The sequence below is a fragment of the Dryobates pubescens genome, chromosome 2, assembly GCF_014839835.1.
Source record: "Dryobates pubescens isolate bDryPub1 chromosome 2, bDryPub1.pri, whole genome shotgun sequence".
In the NCBI taxonomy this organism is placed as follows: domain Eukaryota; kingdom Metazoa; phylum Chordata; class Aves; order Piciformes; family Picidae; genus Dryobates; species Dryobates pubescens.
The window spans coordinates 1791211-1818596 of record NC_071613.1 but is presented as its reverse complement, the minus strand read 5'-3'; the positions used below and the strand labels follow the sequence as shown (position 1 = coordinate 1818596).

The 27386-nt window shown below is 48.2% G+C and overlaps 1 protein-coding gene across 1 annotated transcript; it reads right to left on the bottom strand.

Annotated features, from left to right (window-relative positions):
• On the bottom strand, positions 1-27386 carry UTP25 (UTP25 small subunit processome component). The gene is made up of 12 exons (XM_054169199.1): positions 27263-27386; positions 24455-24494; positions 21768-22011; positions 20801-21007; positions 18061-18149; positions 14771-15178; positions 13288-13507; positions 9678-9880; positions 8287-8469; positions 7103-7215; positions 3269-3514; positions 1-334 (listed from the first exon to the last, which is right to left on the bottom strand). The coding sequence occupies exons 1-12, from the start codon at positions 27361-27363 to the stop codon at positions 85-87; spliced, it is 2304 nt and encodes a 767-aa protein (XP_054025174.1). The 5' UTR covers positions 27364-27386; the 3' UTR covers positions 1-84.

Here is a 27386-nt window from a genome sequence, read left to right as displayed (position 1 = left end):
AGTTTAGCACCTCTTCAAAAAAGGAAGATCAAAAAGTGCCTGAGGAGTACAATGGAGGTCCACCCAGCTGGCTAGTCTGCAGTGTCACTGTTCATTTTCTCCTGTGACAAAGAGGTGAACATTCTTCTTGGACTGCAGCATCTGGGCTGCGCGCTCGATGCCGACCACCGCAGCCAGTTTCTGAGCATCGTACTTGGAGTAGAGCACAGTACAGGTCCAAGTGGCATCCACTCCATTGTCTGTGGCTTTCATCATATTACAAATTTCACTGTAGAAGTGGGAGTATGTTGGCAACTCGTAGAAAATGAGGTTCCTAATGCCTTTGATCACATACCTGTAGTAGGAAAAAATACAAGTAGTAACTTGGTTGCTAATTTTTACACCGTCTGCACATTAGCACAGCAATCCTCTTTCAGCTCTTCCAACTTCCATCAGCTTCAATGCCTGTCAGTTTTAGCTCAGCTCCACAAACCCTGTGTCCTGGACTGCAGACCACAGTTACCACAGATGCAGAACTTAAAGGTGGGGGATAGCTAACGCTGGCAGGCACAATTGCTTCCTCTGAAGCACAGACCACCAGCAATGCCTGCAGTGTTCAGCCTCCTCAGCTTGGATTTTGAGAGAGCGAAACCTTATCAGGCCAATCCTCACAAAACTTTCTGTATTTGCCAAAGCATCCTCTGGCAATAGAAGAACTGTCCTGTTAGGAGCTTCTGAACAGCTGCTCCAGTCAGGACACAGCACATTTTCCAGGTGGCCTTAGCTTGCTTCATTGAATTACTGAACCACTTACTTAGCCCTTTCCAGAATTTAATGTGAACACAAATAAGCAGTAAGATGAATCCCATTTTGCAGGCTGTATCATCCTGTCCTGACATCAGTGGAACTTGGCAGCACTTACCTTGGGGTTGCTCAGTCTAGAGAAAAGGAGGCTGAGAGAAGACCTTATCACTCTCTACAACTGGTTTAGTTGATTAGGTGGTGTGATGAGTTGATAGGTTGGATGCGATGATCTTGAAGGTCTCTTCCAACCTGCTCTATTCTATTCTATTCTATCCTAACTGCCTGATGGGAGCTTGAAGCAAAGAGAGGGCCAACCTCTTCTCCCTGGTGGCAAGTGACAGGAGTAGAGGAAGTGCATGCAAACTGCACCTGGGGAGGGTCAGGCTGGATATTAGGATATATTTTTTTACTGAAAAGGTTAGCAAACATTGGAATGGTTTGCCCAGGGCAGCAGTGGAGTCACTGTCCCTGGAGGTGTTTAAACAGCATGTAGACCTGATGCTTAGAGACCTGGTTTACTGGTGACTTGGCAGCGCTGGGTGGAAGGTTGGACTAGATGCTCTTGAAGGTCTCTTTCAACCAAAGATATCCTGCAATTGCCTTGTGTGTATCAAAGTCTGAGTCCCTGCAAGGGACTGCTCACAACATGCAAAAACGTCGAAGTAAACTGAAACACTCTTCCTTCAGCCAAAGAGAAATCCAACAGTTTCAAAACCAATATAGCCCAGCTATGATTAAGGTCAGACTCTACCTTTGTGGTAGTTTTAGGCTATGCCTTCAATCTGCAGATTTCAAGCAGAAAAGTGGAAAAATATCAATAAATCACTGTTGGGTGTAAAAAGGAAAACAAAAGATTATGCTAAACAAAGTGATTGGATGAAAGTCTGGGATAAGAGCAGCTGGAGCATAACAATTCTTCACGTTTCACTTCCATTCTCATTCCTTTTCTCTCCTCCTCCAATCTTGGCTGTTCTGCTTTGGCTGGGAGAAGATAACCCTTCTGGCTGACCTTGAGATAAGAACTAGCACTGCTTTCTCCCAGCTTCTCTCTCTCTCCTGGTACAGGGGGGTGCAGTGGGGCAGCTTCCCTGGTCTCTTTTGGACCAGGGGGTTTCTGTGTTGCTTGTTAATTGTAAATATCTGTATAATATTGTAACTCCTGTATATTTTGTACATACTCATTGCATTCCATTGTAGAGTGTAGTTTTTCCTTGTAAATACAGCTTCATTTGCTTCTGACTTAGTCTGCCTAGGCTGGATGTTAGGAAGAAGTTCTTCCCAGAAAGAGAGATTGGCCATTGGAATGTGCTGCCCAGGGAGGTGGTGGAGTCACCATCACTGGAGGTGTTTAGGAAGAGACTGGATGGGGTGCTTGGTGCCATGGTTTGGTTGATTAGATGGTGTTGGATGATAGGTTGGACTTGATGATACATACATAGAATACACAGAATAAACCAGGTTGGAAGAGACCTTCGAGATCATCCAGTCCAACCCATCAACCAATCCAACACCGCCCAAACAACTAACCCATGGCACCAAGCACCCCATCAAGTCTCCTTCTGAACACCTCCAGTGATGGCGACTCCACCACCTCCCCAGGCAGCCCATTCCAATGGGCAATCACTCTCTCTGTGTAGAACTTTTTCCTAACATCCAGCCTGAACCTCCCCTGGCGCAGCCTGAGACTGTGTCCTCATGTTCTGGTGCTGGCTGCCTGGGAGAAGAGACCAACATCCGTCTGTCTACAACCTTCCTTCAGGCAGTTGTAGAGAGCAATAAGGTCACCCCTGAGTCTCCTCTTCTCCAGGCTAAGCAACCCCAGCTCCCTCAGCCTCTCCTCGTAGGGCTTATGTTCCAAACCCCTCACCAACTTTGTTGCCCTTTTCTGGACTTGTTCCAGCAAGTCAACCTCCTTCCTAAACTGAGGGGCCCAGAACTGGACACAGGACTCAAGGTGTGGCCTAACCAGTGCAGGGTACAGGGGCAGAATGACCTCCCTGCTCCTGCTGGCCACACTGTTCCTGATGCAGGCCAGGATGCCATTAGCCCTCTTAGCTGCCTGGGCACACTGCAGGCTCATGTTCAGTCTACCGTCAACCAGCACCCCCAGGTCCCTCTCTGCCTGGCTACTCTCCAGCCACTCTGACCCCAGCCTGTAGCTCTGCATGGGGTTGTTGTGGCCAATGTGCAGAACCCGGCACTTGGATGTGTTCAATCTCATGCCCTTGGACTCTGCCCATCTGTCCAGCCTGTCGAGGTCCCTCTGCAGAGCCTCTCTACCCTCCAGCAGATCAACTCCTGCCCCCAGCTTGGTGTCGTCAGCAAATTTACTGATGATGGATGATGATGTCAAAGGTCTTTTCCAACCTGGTTAATTCTATTCTATACTATTCTAAAGTTAATGCTGGGGGAAACTTCAATCCCAGCACAACCTTGAGAAGAGCACACATGCAGCTCAGGGGAAAACCTGCTCCCCACAACTCACCTTTTGTAGAAGTGGAAGCGCTCAGTGAAGAGCAGAAACTGCTTCTCGCCCTTGAGGAAGAAGCGCCTTGCTCTGCAGACAGCTGCCTTCTTGGTGTACTCACAAATGGGAGTAAAGTTCAGCTCCTCTTTCTTGAAGTAGTTCCGAAGCCGCACGTAGTCGAAGTAGGAGGGCACGTAAATGAGGGTGTGTGACATGATGACGTCGCGGTACTCGGGCAGCACTTTGTCGACGAAAAACTGAAACCTCAGTAAAGGAAACAAAGGCCTCTTAACCAGAGTTAACATTGCTGCTGACAACAGAAGGCATGTGCATTTTTCTTTTTGTGGTGGTTTGAAATTACCCCAAACAAAATGGGGAATTTTCTCCAGAGAGAGTAATTGGCCATTGGAATGTGCTGCCCAGGGAGGCGGTGGAGTCACCGTCCCTGGAGGTGTTCAAAAAGGGACTGGATGTGGCACTTGGAGCCATGGTTTAGTTAGTCATGAGCTCTGTGGTGACAGGTTGGACTTGATGATCTCTGAGGTCTTTTCCAACCTTATTGATTCTATGAATTACCCCCTGTGAGTGCGTGGTGGTTTGAAAGGAAAGGCTCTGCTTTCCCTCCCCCACTGAGAAAGAGACCGCGGCTAAAACTCAGTCGGAGAAATGAGAGTATATTTTACAAGGAAACAGATTCTATGTAACACAACAAATACAGGTATTTTACAATATATACAGGAATATACAGCAAATAAACACAGTCAGAAACCAGACCCCCAGAGGGGGTTTCCCCCTGTGCTCTCTTCACCCCCCCACCTCCCCTCTCCCCCAAAGAGGCAGAAGAAGAGAAGAAAGGGGAGTTAGCACAGCAAACAGAGGCCTATGCACAGGGAGTTAGTTCTTATCTCTTGGCAAGAAGCCCAGAAGCAGATCCAGCCGAAAGGGACAGCAAAGAAAGGAAGACTGAGAGAAAGTTCCAGCCGCGCTGGGACTAACCTCGCCTCCCACCTTAACTTGGCCAATGAAATTCGTGTAGAATACCAAAATATTTTATAAACATTTAGCCAGTGTGCCCCTTCCTTAAAGGCACGGCCTCAAACTGCCACAGACTGTTTTAGGCTATGCCTTTTAGAAAGGGACAGTTACTGGAACACTCTGGCTGAATGCTTTGGTGTAATAAGAAAAACAAAGACAATTCTAAACGAATTTCATTGGTAGAATGCAACTTTAAGTTTTAGTTCAGTTTGAATCTCAGTCAGCCTCTGTCTGTTTGGGAGTCTGAATCTGAACAGCTGCTGCTTCTCTCTCTGAGCTTGGCTGCTGACCTTCAGTTAACAAGATAAGAAACTAATCACAGTATCACAGAGGCTGGAAGAGACCTCAAAGATCATCGAGTCCAACCTGTCACCACAGACCTCATGACTAGACCATGGCACCAAGTGCCACATCCAATCCCCTCTTGAACACCTCCAGGGATGGTGACTCCACCACCTCCCTGGGCAGCACATCCCAATGACGAACGACTCGCTCGGTGAAGAACTTTCTCCTCACCTCGAGTCTAAACCTCCCCTGGCACAGCTTGAGACTGTGTCCTCTTGTTCTGGTGCTGGTTGCCTGGGAGAAGAGACCAACCCCCTCCTGGCTACAACCTCCCTTCAGGGAGTTGTAGAGGGCAATGAGGTCACCCCTGATCCTCCTCTTCTCCAGGCTAAACAATCCCAGCTCCCTCAGCCTCTCCTCACAGGGCTGTGCTCAAGGCCTCTTCCCAGCCTTGTTGCCCTTCTCTGGACACCTTCAAGTGTCTCAATGTCCTTCTTAAACTGAGGGGCCCAGAACTGGACACAGTACTCAAGGTGTGGCCTTACCAATGCAGAGTACAAGGGGCACAATGACCTTCCTGCTCCTGCTGGCCACACTATTCCTAATGCAGGCCAGGATGCCATTGGCCCTCTTGGCCACCTGGGCACACTGCTGGCTCATGTTTAGGCAGCTGTCAACCAGCACCCCCAGGTCCCTCTCTGTTTGGCAGCTCTCCAGCCACTCTGACCCCAGCCTGTAGCTCTGCATGGGGTTGCTGTGGCCAAAGTGCAGCACCCGGCACTTGGACTTGTTAAATGCCATCCTGTTGGACTCTGCCCATCTGTCCAGTCAGTTGCATTTCATCCTACTTGTAAAGTATAGCTCTTTCCATTTCTGCTTCTCTCACTGAGTTTGCCGTGGTTTTTGTGTGGGGGGGAGAACTGAACCTTCCCTCACCACCACACCCCCAAAATTAATCAGCAGGCTAGCTCAGAAGGTTTGGAAGCAGAAGGAAGGCAGATTTACAAAGCATGCTAAAATACAAAATGCAATGAATATGTACAGAACACTTACACACATCTATTTACAATCTACAAACAACACAAGAAACCCCTTGAGTTGCTCCCAGACCCTTTTGAACAAGCCAGGGGCTGCTTACAACCTCCCTCTCCCTCTCCTCCTCCTTCCCTTCTCAGCATGTCACAGACACCATATGCCCTGGGAGAGGCAAGGGAGCAATGCAGAAGCAGAGATCACAGAGCACAGCAGCCAAAAGAGAGGAATATTTATGCTCCTAACTTTTAGCCTTATTAGCAAACCAATGGGATTATACACACCCATCATTGGTTTTCTTTTGTATCCAATGGCCAATTTTAGTTATTCTTAACTCAAAGATGTCCAGTTCCTATTCTTTGTTCATAGTTAGGATGCTAAGCTAAGGCACTCAGCAGAGAGACTTTGCCAGGCAGGACAGATAGGCAGAGTCCAAGGGCAGGAGACTGAACACATCCAAGTGCCAGGTTCTGCACATTGGCCACAGCAACCCCATGCAGTGCTACAGGCTGGGGACAGAGTGGCTGGAGAGCAGTCAGGCAGAGAGGGACCTGGGGATACTGGTTGGTAGTAGGCTGAACATGAGCCTGCAGTGTGCCCAGGCAGCCAAGAAGGCCAATGGCATCCTGGCCTGCATCAGGAACAGTGTGGCCAGCAGGAGCAGGGAAGTCATTCTGCCCTGCACTCAGCACTGGTTAGCCCACACCTTGGGTCCTGTGTCCAGTTCTGGGACCCTCAGTTTAAGAAGGACATTGAGAGACTTGAATGTGTCCAGAGAAGGGCAACAAAGCTGGGGAGGGGTCTGGAGCACAGCCCTGTGACAGAAGGCTGAGGGAGCTGGGGTTGCTTAGCCTGGAGAAGAGGAGGCTCAGGGGAGACCTTCTTGCTTCTACAACTCCCTTAAGGGAGGCTGTAGCCAGGTGGGGGTTGGTCTCTTCTCCCAGGCAACCAGCACCAGAACAAGAGGACACAGCCTCCAGCTGTGCCAGGGGAGGTTTAGGCTGGCTATTAGAAAGAAGTTCTTCCCAGAAAGAGAGATTGGCCATTGGAATGTGCTGCCCAGGGAGGTGCTGGAGTCACCATCACTGGAGGTGTTTAGGAAGAGACTGGATGGGGTGCTTGGTGCCATGGTTTAGTTGATTAGATGGTGCTGGGTGATAGGTTGGACTCGATCTCAAAGGTCTTTTCCAACCTGGTTAATTCTATTCTAAAACTGTAACACCTTTTTTTAATTTCATAAGATTCCTACATAGGAAAGAGATAAAAGGCAACAGCTTCATCAGTACTACACAGCTGTGGTACTTTGTTCTCCAGTGCCTTTGTCAAAGAGAAGTTCAATATTCCCTTGCCCCTGTGCAGAGCCTAGCCTGCACCCGAAGGCTACTGAAGGTGCACTTCTGTTGCAAAAATCACACTGTGCTCTGCAGGAAACTGTACACTCGGCTACAATTGCAATTGCTGTCATTAGGAGATTGCAGGACAGTCTGGAAGAGTCAATACCTTGTGTCTATTGCAGAAGCTACATTCTCAGCTTCCAGCCTCCGGAAAACATGAGGAAGCTGCACCACAATCTGGCTAATGGAGCCTCTGAGAGGTACGTTACGGACAGCCACCTGGGAGAAGAAAGCAGGAGGTTCAGAGAAGCTGCATTTCAAAGCTGGCCACAATCCAGTCAGCTTTCTGCTTGTAACTCAGGTCTGCAAGCAGTGAAGGAAGCTGTTTTTAAGACAGCCCCACTAGGAGACTACTTTCACACGTACCCATACCAGATCTATTAAACAGACCTGACCACTACATGGCTTCCATATAGCTGAGACAGACAATGAAGGATTTCACTTTTTCTGTTTCTTTCAAAGCAGTATCAGGTTTTGCTCCTTGTATAGTAGGAGGAAAAAGAAATAAAAAGGAAGCAAGTGAATCCTCCCTTTAACAACAAAGTAAATAAAACAAGATCACTTGTTAAGGGACTTGAACATCTCTCCTACAGTGAAAAACTGAGCCAACAGGGGCTGTTTAATCTTGAGAAGGCTGAGAGGGGATCTTATTAATGTCTACAAATATCTGAGGGGTGGGTGTCAAGATGAAGGTAGCAGTCCCTTTTCGGTGGTGCCCATGACAGGACAAGGAACAACCCGTACAAGCTGGAACACAGGAGGCTCCCTCTCAACATAAGGAGAAACTTCCTTCTTGTGAGGGTGATGGAGCACTGAAACAGGCTGCCCAGAGAGGTTGTGGAGTCTCCTTCTCTGGAGACTTTCAAAATCTGCCTGGATGCATTCCTGTGCAGCCTGCCCAAGGAGGCCCTGCTTTGGCAGGGGACTTGGAGTAGATGATCTCTAGAGGTCCCTCCCAACCCCCAGCATTCTACGATTCTATGATACTTTTGTATGCCAAACTAAGAAACAACCACCTAATTTGTGACAGGAAACAGCTAACCATGAAAGAAAAGGATCAAGTAAGTATGGCTGCAGGAAGAGTAGTTCTACATGCCTTTGGCACAGCTTTAGAAATTGACATGCAGCCTCGTGGAGGGTCAGACTGAAACCCTTGGGCAACGGAAGCGACAGGCACACGGTCGTTCCGCAACGAGTTATGGATTTTTTCCCCTGTGCTGAGTTTTCTGTTCCTCCTTGTCCACTCTGCCAGCATTGAAAAGGCAGCTTCCAGCTCCCCTGTGAACTCACCTGCCCCACATAATTGAAGCAGTGCTTGTTGAAGATGGAGTTAATCTGGGGATGCTGCAGAGCGCTGAAGAGCAGCGTCTGGCGGTAGTACTTGGACCAGTTATTGAGGTTCAGCATGCGCACTCTGGAGAAGTCGACCCCGTGGGAATCCAGCGGCAGCAGGTTCATGTGCTTCATCAGGTGCTGCACAGAGAGGTGGAAATACATTGCTATGGACTGGCACCCTTGCAGCCAGACTGCAGCAGGCTTAACTAGAGTGAGAAAGCAGACAGGGACAAGCAAGACAGCACAGAATGTAAATGGTAGCTGTCTCCCAAGACACTGTCTGGAATTTATTGACCACAGCAAGAATAATTTACTTGATTTCCTGCCAGAGAGCTGAAAACTGCTGTTCCTTTAGTCATCAGTAACTGCAACCCTTGCTTCCAGTCTTCTCTCATGGGGCAAGTATAATGGATTTGTTTGTTTGTACTGAGGTCAATGAGCCCAAGGTTTCGGAGTCCAAAGAAGCCAAGGTGCAGTTCTCATCACATTCAGGGAGAGTTTGGGTGCAAAGGAAGAAACTCAGCCCATTTAGGCCTCACTGAATGATGCCTGGGACTGGCCACCACTGCCACTGCACAGCAGTTACACCCAACTTAAAAAAACAAACAGGGAAGAAGCTCCAGGATTCATTCCTTAAGACACTGTGTAGGCTCATGTACCCTTCCTAGGAGTGCCCAGGAAATCAGACACCTTCTGGGCTCATTCAAAATGCACAGTAACATCATTCTGCCAAAATGCCTGGCCCAGGTACCACAGAGGCATCTCTACATAGGAAAAAACTTCAGCCTTTCAATCTTGAAACGTTCTGTCAACCAAAAGCCAAAAAATGTGGCTATTACTGCACACAAGCCACAACCCAAGAGCTCTATTTTCATTCTGTGTAGGGAAAAATCTTCATACTGTTTAACTTTGAACATGACTAATGCTTAGCATCACTACAGTCAGTGGAGAGAAGCTCCTATTGCTTTCAGGAGGAGCCTGGATTAGTTTGTACAAGTTCCTCACATGGCTGCAATGTGACTGAGACACTGGACAGTCAGACAGCTGGCATAATTCTCTCCCAGATGTGATTAAAGAAACCATCATTATCTCATTCTGCAAGACAGTTAAAACTGTCAAAAAAAACCCTCTCAGGCAATATGCCACTGCAGCATCAAAAACTAAGAGAACAGGTGCAGGCTACTACCAAAATCTGTACAGAGAATATTCTTAGTATATGGAAAATAGCAGGATGGAGGGTGAAAAAGGAAGCAGCATAGATGTCTGGAAGCAAGTCAGTAAAAAACAAATCAGTCAGTTACATCAGACTAAGACAACACAAAAATGAATACCTATGGGAAACCTACCAGAACATGTTCCCAGTTCTGCATCAGGTAAATGTCAGCTTGATCAATTATAAGAATTTCTATTGATGACAGAAAATCAAAATCTCTCTTCTTCTCCCCCTCTGCACCAATAATGGTCCTCATACCCAGAGGAGAGGCAATGATGATGTCTGAGGAGTAAAACGGTGCGTACAGCCTCATACTCTTCTGAAGAATTGCAACCCCTGTGCAAGAAGCCCAAGACAACAGAATGCCCTTAGTTAAGCTCAATTATCAACCACATTCTTCCAGCAGGCTCTGTGATAGTAACAACTTCCTACATCTCCAGTATTATCTTCACACATAATAATGACTATAGCTGGACAAACCCCATCTGTCTCAAACTCTTCTTTCCCTACCAAGTGCTTACCCACCTCCCAGCTGACAAGTGTTGGGCAAATTTTCATCAAGTTAAGCAAACTCTCTCAGTAGTACTTTTCCACAGACTTTTCACAGCCTGGACAACATTTTGTAACTTACAACACATTTCTTGTGATTTTCTGCTAAAAAGAGGGGTAAAGGAACTGAAGTACTTCAAGTCAATAAAAAAGAAGAAAGAACTATTCACTATTCCCTTCTTAAATCCTAGACTTTGGTCTCCACCATTAGGTACATTAGGGCTCTGCAGAGGGACCTTGACAGGCTGGACAGAGACACAGTATCACTAAGGTTGGAAGAGACCTCAAAGATCGAGTCCAACAGGATGGAATTCAACAAGTCCAAGTGCTGGGTGCAGCACTTTGGTCACAGCAACCCCATGCAGTGCTACAGGTGGGGTCAGTGTGGCTGGAGAGCAGCCAGGCAGAAAGGGACCTGGGGGTACTGGTTGGTAGTAGGCTGAACATGAGCCAGCAGTGTGCCCAGGCAGCCAAGAAGGCCAATGGCATCCTGGCCTGCATCAGGAATAGTGTGGCCAGCAGGAGCAGGGAAGTCATTGTGCCCTGTACTCAGCACTGCTTAGGCCACATCTTGAGTCCTGTGTCCAGTTCTGGGCCCCTCAGTTTAAGAAGGACATCGAGACGCTTGAATGTGTCCAGAGAAGGGCAACAAAGCTGGGAAGAGGCCTTGAGCACAGCCCTGTGAGGAGAGGCTGAGGGAGCTGGGGTTGTTTAGCCTGGAGAAGAGGAGGCTCAGGGGAGACCTCATTGCTCTCTACAACTCCCTGAAGGGAGGCTGCAGCCAGGAGGGGGTCAGTCTCTTCTCCCAGGCAACCAGCACCAGAACAAGAGGACACAGTCTTCAGCTGTGCCAGGGGAAGTTTAGGCTGGAGGTGAGGAGACAGTTCTTCACAGAGAGAGTTGTTAGCCATTGGAATGTGCTGCCCAGGGAGGTGGTGGAGTCACTGTCCCTGGAGGGGATTGGATGTGGCACTTGAAGCCATGGTTTAGTTAGTCATGAGGTGTTGGGTGACAGGTTGGACTTGATGATCTTTGAGGTCTTTTCCAACCTTACTGATTCTATGATTCTACTACAGTGAATGTTACATTAATCTGTCTTGAATGATTCACTGTGGACCTTTGGATTATAAACTGCTCTTATTCACAGGGCCACAAGAGCTGCTTCAAGAACATGAAAGTTCTTTATGTGATGATGACTAAAAGCATAACCAGTCTTGCACTTCCCCTGGCACTGCTTCTCATCCCACATGTTGCAGTGTACAGGCTGAGCTAGCTGATGTGTCACCTTTCATGTTAAAGAGAGAAAAAAGAAGGAGTCAGAGCATGTGTTATCTGTGTTGTACCTACATGGCAACATTGCTAGGATGCACTTTCCTGATCTTAAAAATCCAGATAGTCCAAACCATATTCAGAGTCAATACCCTCTGCCCAACAAAGAGGTCTCTTCAATTGCTCTCCTCCCCTGTGTGAATCCAGCTACCATGGGCACAGCTGAAGGCACATGCAAGAATTTCACACAGGTATCAATAGGGACTCCTCCTAATGTCTGCTTCAACCCAGTGATACAAATGGAAAGAAAAAGGCAGGCATGACTGGTTGAATCTCCAGGGCCAAGATCTCACCTGTCACAGCATGCACACAATTAAACAACATCAAGTCTTTATTTTCCATCTAAAAATATGAAAGGGTGTTTTTAGTAAGGCATAACAAATGTGCTTTAAGTTAGATCTCTGTGCAAAAGTAAAAGGACATGAGGCACATTAAGAAAGAGTAATTATTCTGCTTCTGCAAGGAACAACAGCATGGAAAGTTCCTTCAAGCTAGTAAGTGGATCAAGGAGACTGTGGTATGGGAGAGTACTGCAAGGAAAAATATCATGCTCCCAAAATTAAGATGCCAGAGCTATTTGCTGGGGAAGGAAAAAAGACTGAGTGGGACTTGCTTGTGTCTTCCACTGCATCATTAAATCTCTTGGGATGCTAATTTACCTTTCAAGGGGCAGTGATTTCAAAAGCCTTTGATCTGTCAAATTAAGTTAGAAAAACTGCCTACTCATCATGGCAGCTCCAGGAACCAAGCCACCAGCTAATTCTCTGCATACTGAGTTACTAACACAGCATGAGACTACAGTATTATGAAACAGTCTCAAAGGTGCAGCTGGTCCCAGAGCCCTGCTGGTTGGCCAGGCCTTTACTTTCATGGAAGCTGCGGGCAGCAGTGCAGCAGCAAACTGCTCTGCTCAGGAGTGAGATTTCACTGTGTTCTAACAATTACTGATTACAAGGAACACTGTGAACAGGCTAATTAAACCCAAAAGAGTTGTGATTTTTTTTCATAGCATGAAGAACCTTGCTGCATAATCAAGGCTAGCCTCTTTAAAATGAGGTGTGGGCAGTCCTGCTACAATGAAGCACTCATTCTCTAGGGATCTTCAAAACCTGCATGGACACATTCCTGTGTGACCTGCCCTAAGTGGTCCTGCTTTGCAGGGCAGGGTTGGACTCACTGACTTCAGTCTGGAGAAGAGGAGGCTGAGGGGAGACTGTATCATTCTCCACAACTACCTGAATGAATAGGACCAGACAAAATGATTTCAAGCTGCACCAGGGGAGGTTTAGACTGGATGTTAGGAAATATTTATTCACTGAAAAGGTTCTCAAACATTGGAATGGTTTGCCCAGGGCAATGGCAGAGTCACCATCCCTGGGAGTGTTGAAGCAGCCACCATGTGGACCTAGTGCTTAAGGACATGGTTTAGTGTTGACTCTTCAACGATGCCTGGCTTGAGGGTTGGACTGGATGACATTTGAGGTCTCTTCCAACCAGATATACTCTGTGGAGGTCCCTTCCAACCCCTGGCATTCTTTGATTCTGTGTGATTGCATCTGAAGTGATTCTGAACGTGATGTGAAAATTGTTACTTCTGTATTTCATCTTCTAAGTTCTGGCATGGCAAGAAAGACGTTCAGAAAATTCCAAGCTGCCAGTGCATTACCAGCATGAACACCAGGGAGCCTAAAGCCTCACCAGAACTCCCAGCCCTGACAGCTTCTAGACATTTAGAAGAACTGCTTAGAAGAGAATAGAATTAACCAGGTTGGAAAAGATCTTTGAGATCATCGAGTCCAACCTATCACCCAACACTACTGTTAGTTCTTAACAAGCTCCAAAACAACTATTCAGTAGATGATTACCAATTCTGAAGTGGTCATCAATGTTGCCAGCAAAGACAGCTTCATAATCTTCAGGTCTTTTCAGGTTGGGGGGCTTCTCCTGCGGGTCAGAGCCGAACTCCCCCTTGAAGCGCTTCTTGTTGCTGACATCGATTTTCCTTTGGCCGCTCACCTCAAGGAGGCTGATGAGAACGTGCACGACCCGCAGAGCGCACTCCCTGAAGGGCACTACCATCAGCACCTGCACAGACCAACAGCACACAGTGACCCACAACATGTGAACACCCACAGCCCACCGTGCCCCTGTGGGCAATCTCAACAATCGGAACAAAACCGTCCTGACATGCGACAAGGAGCCCTGGAGCAGGCTGCCCAGGGAGGCTGTCGTCTCCTTCTCTGGAGACTTTCAAAACCCACCTGGATGCATTCCTGTGCAGACTACTAAGTGATCCTGCTGTGCAGGGGGGTTGGACCCCATGATCTCTTGAGGTCCCTTCCAACCTCTAATATACTGTGACACTGTGAAGGGGGAAGGAGGCACCGGGACACAATGTGCTCCTGAACAAGCACTGGCCAGCAGCTCCACTTGGTTGCCCACCTTACACCCAGAGCACTGCTACAGGGACATTGAAAACCAAGCACCTTCTCCTGTCCTCCCTAAACCCCAAGGAAGCATGTATCATGTTATCATAGTATCAGTCAGGGTTGGAAGGGACCACAAGGATCATCTAGTTCCAACCCCTCCTGCCCTGGGCAGGGACACCCCACAACACAGACAGGGCCAACTGCTGGCTCCTGGAATGGAGGCAATACCTCTGCATAGCACTCAAATATAAATGTCTAACTGGGGAGTCAACACAGCAACCAAAAGCATTTGCCAGGGGTGCAAAAAACACTGAAACCCAACTTTGAAACTGTTGAACAGGTAGTTGGCACCACCAATGGCAGGCTAGCCCGAGTTGAATCCACCTGGTTATCAACTAGAGGATGCTGTGAATCCAGACAGACTTGGTTTAAGGCCTTCTTCAGCAACTATGACAGGTGGCCTTGACAATGTGACTGGGACTCCCTGAGGTCTCTTGTGCCCAGAAAGATCCTCCTACACAGGCAAGTTCTTAAAGGGGTGACAGCCTACACTGTCTGCATGAATACTGAAATGGATGTGGAGGTACAATTCTGTACCAGTAGATTTAGAATTGGAAGCAAGAAAAGGCAAAACGTCAGTCTGTAGTGACAGGAGAACACACAAAGTCAGTCAAGCTCATGGCTCAGCACAGAAACAGGCTGGTAACAACCCTGTTACCTCTGCTTTTCTTAGGGTGTTTACCTTGGCCATGGCAGACAACTTCCAGGCACAACAAAGAGATGTGGAAAGGCACATGCCCCGACGCACGTCACCCAAGAGCAGCAACAGCAATACTTCTGGATGAAGTACCAGGATTCTTACGCAGCCCAACCAAACAAGGTGAGGGATGGGAGAATCACATTAACAGAGCTCTCATACCTTAGGTCTAGTGAGCCCCTGATCCCTGTAGTCATCGTCAGTCCCTGGCTTTTGGTCCCTGCGTTTGGCATTGTTGCTGAGCACCTGGGCATTTGCCTTCAGCACGTGGTTCAAGGCATGCAGGCAGTAGGCAAAGCGGATTTCCTCGCCGTTTGTTAAAGCATTTCTTTCTGGGTAGAACAAGTCCCAGTATGCATTCATGATACAGAAGAGCTCTCTTTGTAGGGGAGTAAAAGAGGGATCACTTTGTTTGTTCATTGAGGGCAGAAATTGCTTGTTCACTTTTGGCCAAGTGGATTCTAGAGGCTTGTGAAGACAAAGTTGTTTCATACCAACTTCTCTGTCTGCTTTCAAAGTTTTATGTTTCTCCAGAGTGGAAGAAAAAGTTAGCTGGCCCAGCTGTGGCCACTGAAAAAAGAAACAACACACACACAAAACAACAACAAAAGAGAATTCATAAATACCAACCTTAATAAACGTAAAAGCACACCACCACAGCTGACAGTTCAATGACATTGGGGAAGTTATCTTTTCCTAATACAAGCTGACACCTCCTTTATCCAATACACAATCTCTTTCAGAGCCTGCCAGGGTAAATACCAACAAGCTTGAGCTCAGCAGATCTGGGTGCACTCTGCAGTGATGTGTCTGTAGCTGTCCTCACTTTAGAGATGAAAAAACCCAGGAAGAGGAAGGATGTCATTTCTGCCATTCCAGCACACCAGTACCATGAACCAGGGACAAGGTGAGAACCCTGGAGTCAAACAACACTTGCAGGCCAGCCACATCCAGATGTGTACTTGGCTTAACAATGAAAGCTAAACCTTATTAGGGACTAAGCCCAGGAGCCCTGAATGGGTTGCTAAATGCAGGAGCAGAATGGAGCAGAATGGAGCAGAATGGAGCAGAATGGAGCAGAATGGAGCAGAATGGAGCAGAATGGAGCAGAATGGAGCAGAATGGAGCAGAATGGAGCAGAATGGAGCAGAATGGAGCAGAATGGAGCAGAATGGAGCAGAATGGAGCAGAATGGAGCAGAATGGAGCAGAATGGAGCAGAATGGAGCAGAATGGAGCAGAATGGAGCAGAATGGAGCAGAATGGAGCAGAATGGAGCAGAATGGAGCAGAATGGAGCAGAATGGAGCAGAATGGAGCAGAATGGAGCAGAATGGAGCAGAATGGAGCAGAATGGAGCAGAATGGAGCAGAATGGAGCAGAATGGAGCAGAATGGAGCAGAATGGAGCAGAATGGAGCAGAATGGAGCAGAATGGAGCAGAATGGAGCAGAATGGAGCAGAATGGAGCAGAATGGAGCAGAATGGAGCAGAATGGAGCAGAATGGAGCAGAATGGAGCAGAATGGAGCAGAATGGAGCAGAATGGAGCAGAATGGAGCAGAATGGAGCAGAATGGAGCAGAATGGAGCAGAGCTTCAAGATCATCATGTCCAACCTATCACCCAGCACCACCTAATCAACTAACCCATGGCACCAAGCACCCCATCAAGTCTCCTCCTGAACACCTCCAGTGATGGTGACTCCACCACCTCCCCAGGCAGCCCATTCCAATGGGCAATCACTCTCTCTGTGAGAACTTCCTCCTAACCTCCAGCCTAAATCTTATTGCAAGTCTCTCTGACTTTGAGGGCAAAAGCTACCAGCATAGTATGAGAAAAATCCAAACTTTAAGCCTTCTGCCATGCAAGTTGTCCCTATCCATCTCTGGAAAGCAGCTAGTTAAGCAAAGATGTGTCATGCATTGCTTCAGGTGGCCCTGGTATTCTAAAAAAAAAAAAAAAACAACAAAAAAACCCCAACCAATTAAAATAATTTTAAAAGAAAATTAAAAATACAATTAAAGAAAATGCTAAAATCCCAGCTCTCTGTCTGACTGAGTGCCTACTGGGTACCTTCCAATGCATGCCACAGAGCATATGGCTGACCAGAATGCAAGGCAATTCTCCGACACAAAATCAGATGTGCAAAAGTTAAGCAGCAAAGGTTTGCCTAACTAGGAGCATTCTGAAAACTGCTTGCTCTCTCTCAAGCAGGGAGATGACTTTCTAGTACTGCAACTGCCTTTTATTCCCAGAATTAATAATGCAAGCACTAACTCCCTCTTTACCAGTTTGCAAACATGCATGGAGTACAAGTACTGTACATGGTCACCTAACAAGGGCGGTTGCAGAGCACATGCCTGGCACCACGCTGTTGCCACTCAGAAAACAGTCCTGTCTGTACCTGCTGTCCAGAGTCCTAAACTTGTGGGATCAAACTCTAGGGCTATGTTTTTCAGATGTGTCACCATATGAATAGAATAGACCAGACCAGGTTGGAAGAGACCTTCAATATCACCGCGTCCAACCCATCAACCAATCCAACACCACCCAAACAACTAACCCACGGCACCAAGCACCCCATCAAGTCTCCTCCTGAACACCTCCAGTGATGGCGACTCCACCACCTCCTCAGGCAGCCCATTCCAATGGGCAATCACTCTCTCTGTATAGAACTTCCTCCTAACTTCCAGCCTAAACTTCCCCTGGCATAGCTTGAGACTGTGTCCTCTTGTTCTGGTACTGGCTGCCTGGGAGAAGAGACCAACCTCTGCCTGTCTACAATCTCCCTTCAGGTAGTTGTAGAGAGCAATAAGGTCACCCCTGAGTCTCCTCTTCTCCAGGCTAAGCAACCCCAGCTCCCTCAGCCTCTCCTCACAGGGCTGTGTTCCCAACCCCTCCCCAGCTTTGTTGCCCTTCTCTGGACACATTCCAGCAAGTCAACCTCCTTCCTAAACTGAGGGGCCCAGAACTGGACACAGGACTCGAGGTGTGGCCTAACCAGTGCAGTGTACAGGGGCAGAATGACCTCCCTGCTCCTGCTGGCCACACTGTTCCTGATGCAGGCCAGGATGCCATTGGCCCTCTTGGCCACCTGGGCACACTGCAGGCTCATGTTCAGCCTACCATCAACCAGCACCTCCAGGTCCCTTTCTGCCTGGCCGCTCTCCAGCCACTCTGACCCCAGCCTGTAGCACTGCATGGGGTTGTTGTGGCCAATGTGCAGAACCTGGCACTTGGATGTGTTCAGTCTCATGCTGCTGGATTCTGCCCATCTGTTCATAACAACAGACTTGAGATTTCTACTCTCGCTCAGCAGTAAGTGAAGAAGAAAACACTTCAGGACCACCACAGTGCCAACAGCTAATAACAGCAATTATAAATCTGCTTCTAAAAAACAAGAAGGCATCCTAAAGGCATCTTTAGGAACTCTGGATGGCTACAGAGCAGTTACCTTGCTTTGACTTGAAGTCTTAGGAAGCGTAGACATTTTTTCTACTTCTTTTTCGTGGAGTTCTCTGTCCATGTGCTGTCTGAACGGATCTGTTTACAACAACAACAACAAAGTATCTTGAGAACTGTTGGCACTAACACTGGAACCAAGCTTCAGAATGGATTTGCACATGAGATGAACAGTTTCATAGAATCAATAAGGTTGGAAAAGACCTCAGAGATCATCAAGTCCAAGCTGTCACCCAGCACCTCCTGAGTAACTAAACCATGGCTTCAAGTGCCATGTCCAATCCCCTCTTGAACACCCCCAGGGATGGTGACTCCACCACCTCCCTGGGCAGCACATTCCAATGGCCAATCTCTCTTGCTGGGAAGAACTTTCTCCTCACCTCCAGCCTAAACTTCCCCTGGCACAGCTTGAGACAGTGTCCTCTTGTTCTGGTGCTGGTTGCCTGGGAGAAGACACCAACCCCCACCTGGCTACAACCTCCCTTCAGGTAGTTGTAGACAGCAAGGTGGTCTCCTCTGAGCCTCCTCTTCTCCAGCAACCCTGGCTGTGCTCCAGACCCCTCCCCAGCCTCGTTGCCCTTCTCTGGACACATACAAGTATCTCAATATCCTTCTTAAACTGAGGGTCCCAGAACTGGACACAGGACTCAAGGTGTGGCCTAACCAGTGCAGAGCACAAGGACAATGACTTCCCTGCTCCTGCTGCCCACACTACGCCTGATGCAGGCCAGGATGCCATTGGCCTTCTTGGCCCATGCTGGCCAACAGCACAGTTATAACCAGTTATTTCAAAGCACTTGGAAAGGAGAGAAAGCATATCAAATCCTCTGTACAAGAACAGAGGGAACAGATTTGGCAGGTTGCTTAAAAAATAACAACCACCAAGAGAAAGAAGTACTTACAGAAGTACTGGAACTTTCAATCACAAAACAAATGTTGGACAGGAAAGCAATAGTAGGAGACAACATTGCAGCAATTTCTGCTTTAAGCTCTGGCACATACATCCTTTGTAGGTGAAGCAGGCTCTCAACATAAAGACCCAACTGAACTTGCTGCCCTACTTCATTTTTAACCAGTTCTGCACAGGGCTCTCCGTATTTGACCAGTGGTGTGAATACAGTCTGTGACAAAGCTAGAGAAAGATTTAGGTGGGTTTTGGGGAAGAGAGGCAAAAGTTGCCTAGAGTGAGCAGAAGTCTGATTTCCCTGATCAGCATTGCTTTTTGGAAAGGAAAAGAGAGGCAAGGAATTGTAGAACAAGACACTGGCATGCACAGAGTCACGTGCAAAGGCTATTTTGAAATCCAAGCCCTGCATGCTGCTGGCAGCACAGCAGCACTCACTGCATAAAGAAAACTGCTCAGAGAACACTAGTGCTTGCCAACAGAGATCTAGCCCACACAGAAGTTATCCAGGCAAAAGTCAAGGCATTTCCTAATCGTGGCACTGCTGGGAAAATCTTCCCAGCAACACAAGCAGATGAGAGATCACTCCATTCTAACACAGGCTCGCTCTTCAGCTGAGAGAATCACTGATTCCAGCATTTGGCAGGTACAGTAGAAGGAATCATGTGAGACATTTTCAGGGATTCTTTCTAGTGCCCACAGCACTAGAGTAGAAATTCATTACCCTTCTGCTACCTTAGATTATTCATTTTCCCCAATAGATAGAGGAACCCACAGTGCATCACTTGCAGGCTGAACAGAGCTGTTAGGACACTTAGCATGTATCTGGAGAGCTATGGTTCTCACTGAAATGCAATGCCAGCAGCCTCTCATGCTCACAAGAACGAGCTGTTTCTTCTATCACATGGCCCTTTGATGCTTCCACACATTTCATGAATCAACTAGGCTGCCTCCCAGATCTAATGTCAGCTGCTGCTCCGAGATGACAAGCCAGCATCACTAGGGATGCCACAAACATATTTCTCTCTCAAACTGTGCCATCTGATATTAAAACCAGCGAGCATGAAGTACGAACAGGAGCTCTGCCAGCGGCGACGCGCGGCACACCGCGGAGCGATCACGCGCGTGCAGCTACCCGTCCTACACACGGTGGGACGGCTCCAACACCAGAGCTCAGGCTGCCCCCACCAGCACACTGCAGCACTGAGCTCAGAAGGGCTACAGCCTTAAAAGGTCCCACACAGGTGATCCACTGATGCCTCATGTCTTACTGATCCCAGTGCAGCTGGATTCCTCTGCATAACCTTCAAAGCTCAGAGAGCCCTGAGCACGTTTAAATTACTATGGCTGTCCCAAGCTTCCTAGAATCTCACCTCTAACTCCACTGAGTCATGAAGGATGCCCTCACAGGTCAGCTTTACTATTATCTCCTGTGCTGTCTGTGCCAAGAATATCTTCCACAGTCAAGTGCAGACTTGCATGTCCCTTCATGTTACACTAGCTTGTTAAACTACCATCGAAGCAACAGAGCAAGGTAAAACCCTTCACACACATTTCCAGCCCCTGGTATTTCAAACTGTATCAGTCCTAACAGTAACCACACACAAACCCTAGTCTGTAGAGGGGCTACAGAAAACTACTGGTTCAGCTACATGTCTGCATTAAAACAAGTGTCCCTTTACAGAACCAGCTCACATGTGGGCAATACAATGAATAATGTAGTGCAAGAACTCAGAAGCTATCATTAGGGTGTTAGATAACTTACACCTTTGCAGACACTCACTCCTCTAAGAGGCAGATGATTGAGCACAAACCTACTGTGTTTTACCTTCTGGAAAAGCTTGTGAAGAATTGCTGTCTCTCTTATCAGCACTGCAATCTCCACTCTCCTCTTCCATGAAATTGGTTTCCAAGCTAAATTCAGATTCATGTTTCACATCAGTGAACTCCTCGATTGCTCCATGACTTCGTTCACAAGAGGCATCTGCGCCATCAGCCTGCTCCTGGCCAAGCATCTGCTCTGCTGTGTCTGTAGCTGTGAATTGTTGAGAGAAAGAAATGGGTTAGAGTCTCCTGCAAAAGTTGTTGTTTGTCTACCTCTTCCTAGCTAGGTTGTTCCCTTTAAATTACAGTGTTTTTCTTCTCTCAATACTCCAACCAAGAACAATAAGTGGGCTTTGCACAGTGCAGCAAAGGTGATGCTTGGCTAGCATGCTGGATGTTCCATAACAATCCCTCTTTCCCCAGAGAAAATTTAAGCAATAACCTGCTTGGGGAATCTAAGTTTTGGGTTCCAAAGACTCCAAATAACTGAAAACAAGAAAAACTTGACTCCTTCCTCCCAGAATTTCTTTGCAGATGAATGAGGATGCCTCATCATGCAGGAGGTTTCCTTCCAATGTAGACATTCTCTCCTCTGCCGAGGCAAACCTTCCCCTCCTCTCGGTGGGAGCAGCCAAGGCAGATGCTGTGCGAAAGAACAGCTTGCGTCTCCCATCGGCGGGTGAGAACCGCTGGTATCTGCTCCATGTGGATTTCCTCTGTGCTGCCACACAAACAACATCTGAGCCAGCAGCAGCAGCAGCTACTTGTCTGCCAGAAAATGAGCACAGCCACCCTGCCAAATCCTTCGGCAGCTGCTGCTCCCACCCACGCAGAGGCAATGGGGCAACAGTCTCCAAGCCAGAAAAGCACCCAGCCAGCGAGCCAGCCTACACCAGGATTCCAGCCACAAGGTATGTTACCCAAGCCTTCTAAGTGAAGCATTGACCAAAGCAAGGGAAAGGACAAACTACCTTCTTTCTGCTCTTGTACGTCATTCTCATCTGCTTCACCTCCATCTGCTTCTCCAGTCTCCTGGGACCCTTCACTGCTCACTTCTGTCTCGCTTTCCCCAGCTTCTTCTGAGTCACTTTCATCCTCTTCACTCTCAGACTCAGGAGAGGTCTTCAGGGTAGCCAGGAGCTTATGATACCCAGAGGTCTGCTCCACTTCAGCCTCCGAATCGCTTTCTGCACTCGATTGGTCGGAATTCTCAGACTGGAAAGGAAAATGCAACCACAACACTAACACTGGGAGGCAGAAAGCAAACATCCCCACCCATAGTTCCAATGTTATGTCTTCCCTCTCCCATCTCACCTTTGTGCAGATGCAATGGAATTTAAAAGAAGTATCACCATTTAATACAAACAGCTACGCTGGACACCTCCGCTCAGATTGTGAAAGCATCTTGGTAGACTGAGGCTGAAGTATCACAGTGTAACCAAGGTTGGAAGAGACCCCAAGGATCATCAAGTCCAACCTGTCCCAACAGACCTCATGACTAGACCATGGCACCAAGCGCCACATCCAATCCCCTCTTGAACACCTCCAGGGACGGTGACTCCACCACCTCCCTGGGCAGCACATCCCAATGACGAACGACTCACTCAGTGAAGAACTTTCTCCTCACCTCGAGTCTAAACCTCCCCTGGCGCAGCTTGAGACTGTGTCCCCTTGTTCTGGTGCTGGTTGCCTGGGAGAAGAGACCAACCCCTTCCTGGCTACAACCACCCTTCAGGTAGTTGTAGAGGGCAATGAGGTCACCCCTGATCCTTCTCTTCTCCAGGCTAAAAGTGCTTTGCTCTACACCGATTTGCCCCAGAGCATCACAGAATTGGGTTCTGTCTCAGCTGAGAGAGAACATTTGATCTCCACAGACAAAGTATTTACTGAACTGGCACTGGAGCTTCCTAAGCAAGCCACGTGTGGAGCACAAATTGTAGGCAGGCACAGAGTCAAGGGACAGAGCACACTGAAAATTCTTGTGGCTTTAAGAAGCTAAGCAAAATAGCTATCAGTTGACCATAGGTCACTGGGGAGCTGGTCAGGTTGGTCTCAATTGTAAAGCTCTCAGCTTCAAATAAGCCATACTTAGCAGCAAGTTTTGTCCTGGCCTCACACTAATCAATTGTGTGCCAGGTTATAACCAAGTTAACAGTGGAACCAGGAGTGTAAGTACAGTACCATTCATTCCTTTCAGCCCCAAAGGGAAAAAAATAACCAGTAAATAAGAATATTAATGCACAAAACTGCTGAGGGAAACAAATGGACCAGAAAAACTGAATTTTCCACACTGAAACTTTTAAGTCTCTTATTAATAAAGGAAGTTAACAAATCCTGGCTGAAAGCAACGGAAAGTCCTGGCACTCTGAAGAAGAGGAATGTCCATTAACATGCTTCCTTCAACAGAGAGCACAGCACCTCCTAATTCATGCAACACTACACTTACCAGCATTGCTTAAACAAAGCATGATTTACTTTCCACTGTGACTAAATAATACTGACAAAAGCCAAGAACAGCCATGCTGTTTCCTGCTGCTTCTGCCCTCTTATGGCATTAGAGTTTTGAGTTAGGCACTGTAGAGAACAATTCAGAGCCACACTTCTTTTCTTCTAAGCACAGGTTTTCTAAAGAGAACACATTAATCACCTTGAATACATGGAGAGTGGCATGGAGTGCACCCTCAGCAGGTTTGCTGATGACACCAAGCTGTGTGGTGCAGCAGACAGCTGGAGGGAAGGGATCCATCCAGAGGGACCTTGACAGGCTGGAGAGGTGGGCACAAGCCAACCTCATGAGGTTCAACAAGACCAAGGGCAGGGTCCTGCAGCTGGGTCGAGGTAATCCCAGGCACAAATCCAGGCTGGGCAGGGACTGGCTGGAAAGCAGCCCTGAGGAGAGAGACTTGGGGGTGCTGGGGGACGAGAAGCTCAACAGGAGCTCTCAGTGTGCACTTGCAGCCTGGAAAGCCAATCAGATCCTGGGCTGCAGCAAGAGAAGTGTGGCCAGCAGGGCAAGGGAGGGGATTCTCCCCCTCTCCTCAGCTCTGGTGAGACCCCACCTGGAGTACTGCCTCCAGGTCTGGAGACCCTATTACAAGAGGGATCTGGAGGTGCTGGAAGAGGTCCAGAGAAGGGCCACGAGGATGAGCAGAGGGCTGGAGCTCCTCTCCTATGAGGACAGACTGAAGGAGTTGGGGCTGTTCAGTCTGGAGAAGAGAAGGCTCTGAGGTGACCTCATTGTGGCCTTCCAGTATCTGAAGGGGGCTACAAGAAGGCTGGGGAGGGACTTGTCAGGATCTCAGGGAGTGATAGGACTAGGGGGAATGGAATGAAGCTGGAGGTGGGGAGATTCAGGCTGGAGGTGAGGAGGAAGTTCTTCCCCATGAGAGTGGTGAAGCCCTGGACTGGGTTGTCCAGGGAGGTGGTTGAGGCCCCGTCCCTGGAGGTGTTTAAGCCCAGGCTGGATGAGGCTCTGGCCAGCCTGATCTAGTGTGGGGTGTCCCTGCCCATGGCAGGGGGGTTGGAACTAGCTGATCCTTGTGGTCCCTTCCAACCCTGACTGATACTATGATGCTATGCATAATTTGGTAACATGAGATGCTCAAATGTTTCACTTCACTGAACAAAGATGAAAGTAAGGAAGAAATAAAAACGTTACCAGCTCACAGACTGGAGTTGCTTCTGGTCTGGCAGAAACCCTGAAAGAAAGCACAAAATACCTTACTCTGTCAGTTATGTTATATATGGGCTGAAAGGGAGGAGGGGGGGTAGCACCTGATAAGTTATACAGATCTTTAAGTAGTTAAAAGAAAGCTCAAAACTAAAGCATCACACAGTTCTCCCTAAGAAAACAGACTCAGGCTTTACCCTGTTAAGCTACCCTCTCAGGTACTACACTTTGCACATGAAGCCTAAGTGTTCAAGCACTGTAACTGATCAATGTTTTAAAGTACAATCTGGCTTTCATCAGAAAACTTACTCAGAAGATGAGGTGTTAAAAGGAATCTAATTAGAAGGGTAGTTGTACAACAAAGTTCAGCAGAGCAAGAGCCTACCTCTAGCACTGAATATTGATCTGTGAATTGGGAAGAAGACACACACTATGGAAGACTTAATCTCAGACACAGAAGTGTCACATTGGCTACTGCTGAACCTGAAGATCAGGAAGATCCTGATCTAAAGATAAGGACTATGGGGAAATAGTATCCTGGAAAGCAATGACTGTGAAGGGACTTTTAGAACCTAAGTGACATCATGTGAGCTCTCAGTGTGAGGCTGTGACAGAAGAAGGTAAATGCAGCTGTTGGAAGCATAAATAGAATAGAATAGACCAGACCAGGTTGGAAGAGACCTTCAAGATCATCGCATCCAACCCATCAACCAATCCAACACCACCTAATCAACTCAACCATGGCACCAAGCACCCCATCCAGTCTCCTCCTGAACACCTCCAGTGATGGTGACTCCACCACCTCCCTGGGCAGCACATCCCAATGGGCAATCACTCTCTCTGTATAGAGCTTCCTCCTAACCTCCAGCCTAAACCTCCCCTGGCACAGCCTGAGACTGTGTCCTCAAGAAGAAAGAAGAAATTCTTTACAGTGAAGGTGGTGAGACATTGGAACAGGTTGCCAGGGAGGTCATGGATGCCCCCTCCCTGGAGGTGTTCAAGGCCCAGCTGGATGAGGCCTTGAGCAGCCTGGTTTGAGTGGAAGGTGTCCCTGCCCATGGCAAGGGGGTTGAAACTAGATGATCTTTAAGGTCACTTCCAACCCAAACCATCCTATGAATTTATGAGAACTAGCATTAATTAACCACTGTTGAGACTCTAATTCTGCAAATAACACACTGACTGCACAAGCTGGGCTCAAACTAACCTCAGCTCTTTCAAAAAGATGCAGAGCCTTGAGTGGGACAGAGCTTCACTGTACAGGCTGAGGCAGAGGACACTGCTCCCCTGCAGGCCAGGACTCTACCTTCTATCTCAGGTGACACACACCAGGAGGGTCCCAGGGTACACACAAATAATAGACATAAATACTATTTGCCTGCAACTTAAAGGCATAGAATGTTAAACTGAACAGGTAACCTGACAATGTGTCCCTCACAGGCTTCTAAGGCCAAACCACACAGCATTTGGACTAAGCAGTTTGTTTCCTCACAAGGTCCAAAAGTTCAGCACCCTTTTCAACATTTCACTGAGGAAGCCATGGTTCTTCACAGAATCATCCAGATTGGAAAAGACACCTGGGATCATCAAGTGCAACCATCAAGCCTACTCTACAAAGCTCACCCCTAAACCATACCCCCAAGCACCACATCTAAACCACCTTTAAACACACTCAGGGAGGAGGACTCAACCACCTCCCTGGGCAGCCTATTCCAATGTTTGACCACTCTTGCCATGAAAATATTTTCCTAGTGTCCAGTCTAAACCTACCCTGCTGCAGGCAGTTTGAGGCCATTCCCTCTTGTTCTATTGCTAATTACTTATGAGAAGAAACCACCAGCAACCTCTCCACAATGTCCTTTCAGGTAGTTGCAGAGAGTGAGAACATCTTGCCTTAGCCTGCTCTTCTTCAAACTAACCATCCCCAGCTCCTTCCTAATTTTCCAGGCCCTCCACCAGCTTTGCTGCCCTCCTCTGCACTCACTCCAGCACCTCTACATCTTTTGTATATTGACCTGCCCAGAACTGAACACAATGCTCAAGGTGTGTCCACACCAGAGCTGGGCACAGGGGAACAATCACCTCCCTACTCCTGCTGGATACAGTACTTCTAATACAGGCCAGGATGCAATCGGCCTTCTTGGCCACCTGGGCATACTGCTGGCTCATATTCAATTGCTTGTTCATTAGAACCCCCATGGTCCCTTGCCCCTAGCCAGTTTTCCAGCCGTGCTTCCCCAAGCCTGGAGTGCTGCATGGGATAGTTGTAGCCCAGCTGCAAGACCAAGCACTGGACCTTGCTGAAGCTCATCCCTTTAACATTGGCCCATGGACTCAAGTCCCTCTGCAGAGCCTCCCTACCCTCCTGCAGGTGAGCACTCCCAGACAGCTTGGAGTCATCTTGTCATACAGGATCTTCAGAGCTATGTTTTCGCAGCCTTTGGGAGATCAGAAAGGAGAGCTGAACAACCACCGGGAAAGCTGGAGCCCTGCCAAGCCAAGGGACTGCCCTGGTGTCGCGACAGGAGCTTAGCTCACACTTTCTCACGGCACTTTCAGGGATACACGTAACATTTATGGCACCACAATCTGAGCCCAGATTCCCTGCCTCTTCTTCTTCTTTCGAAGTTCCAGGCTCCGGAGCTGCAGTGCAGCACAGATGTAACTGCCCTCCTTCCCTCAGGAGCCTAAGAACGTGCACACGGAAGAGCCGCTGCCCAGGCCGGCCGCGGGCTGCCAGGGGCTGTCGGGGCCGGGTGCCTCAGGGCAGTCGGTCCCGCCCGCCTCGGCACTCACTTGTCATAGAAAGGGTGCTCCTCCCCGAATTCCTTCAGGTGCTTCTTCTGCTTCTTGCTCAGGCTGCGAACCAGCTCCCGCCCGGCCCGCCGCTTCCCCATGCCGGCACCGGCACACGCGGGGC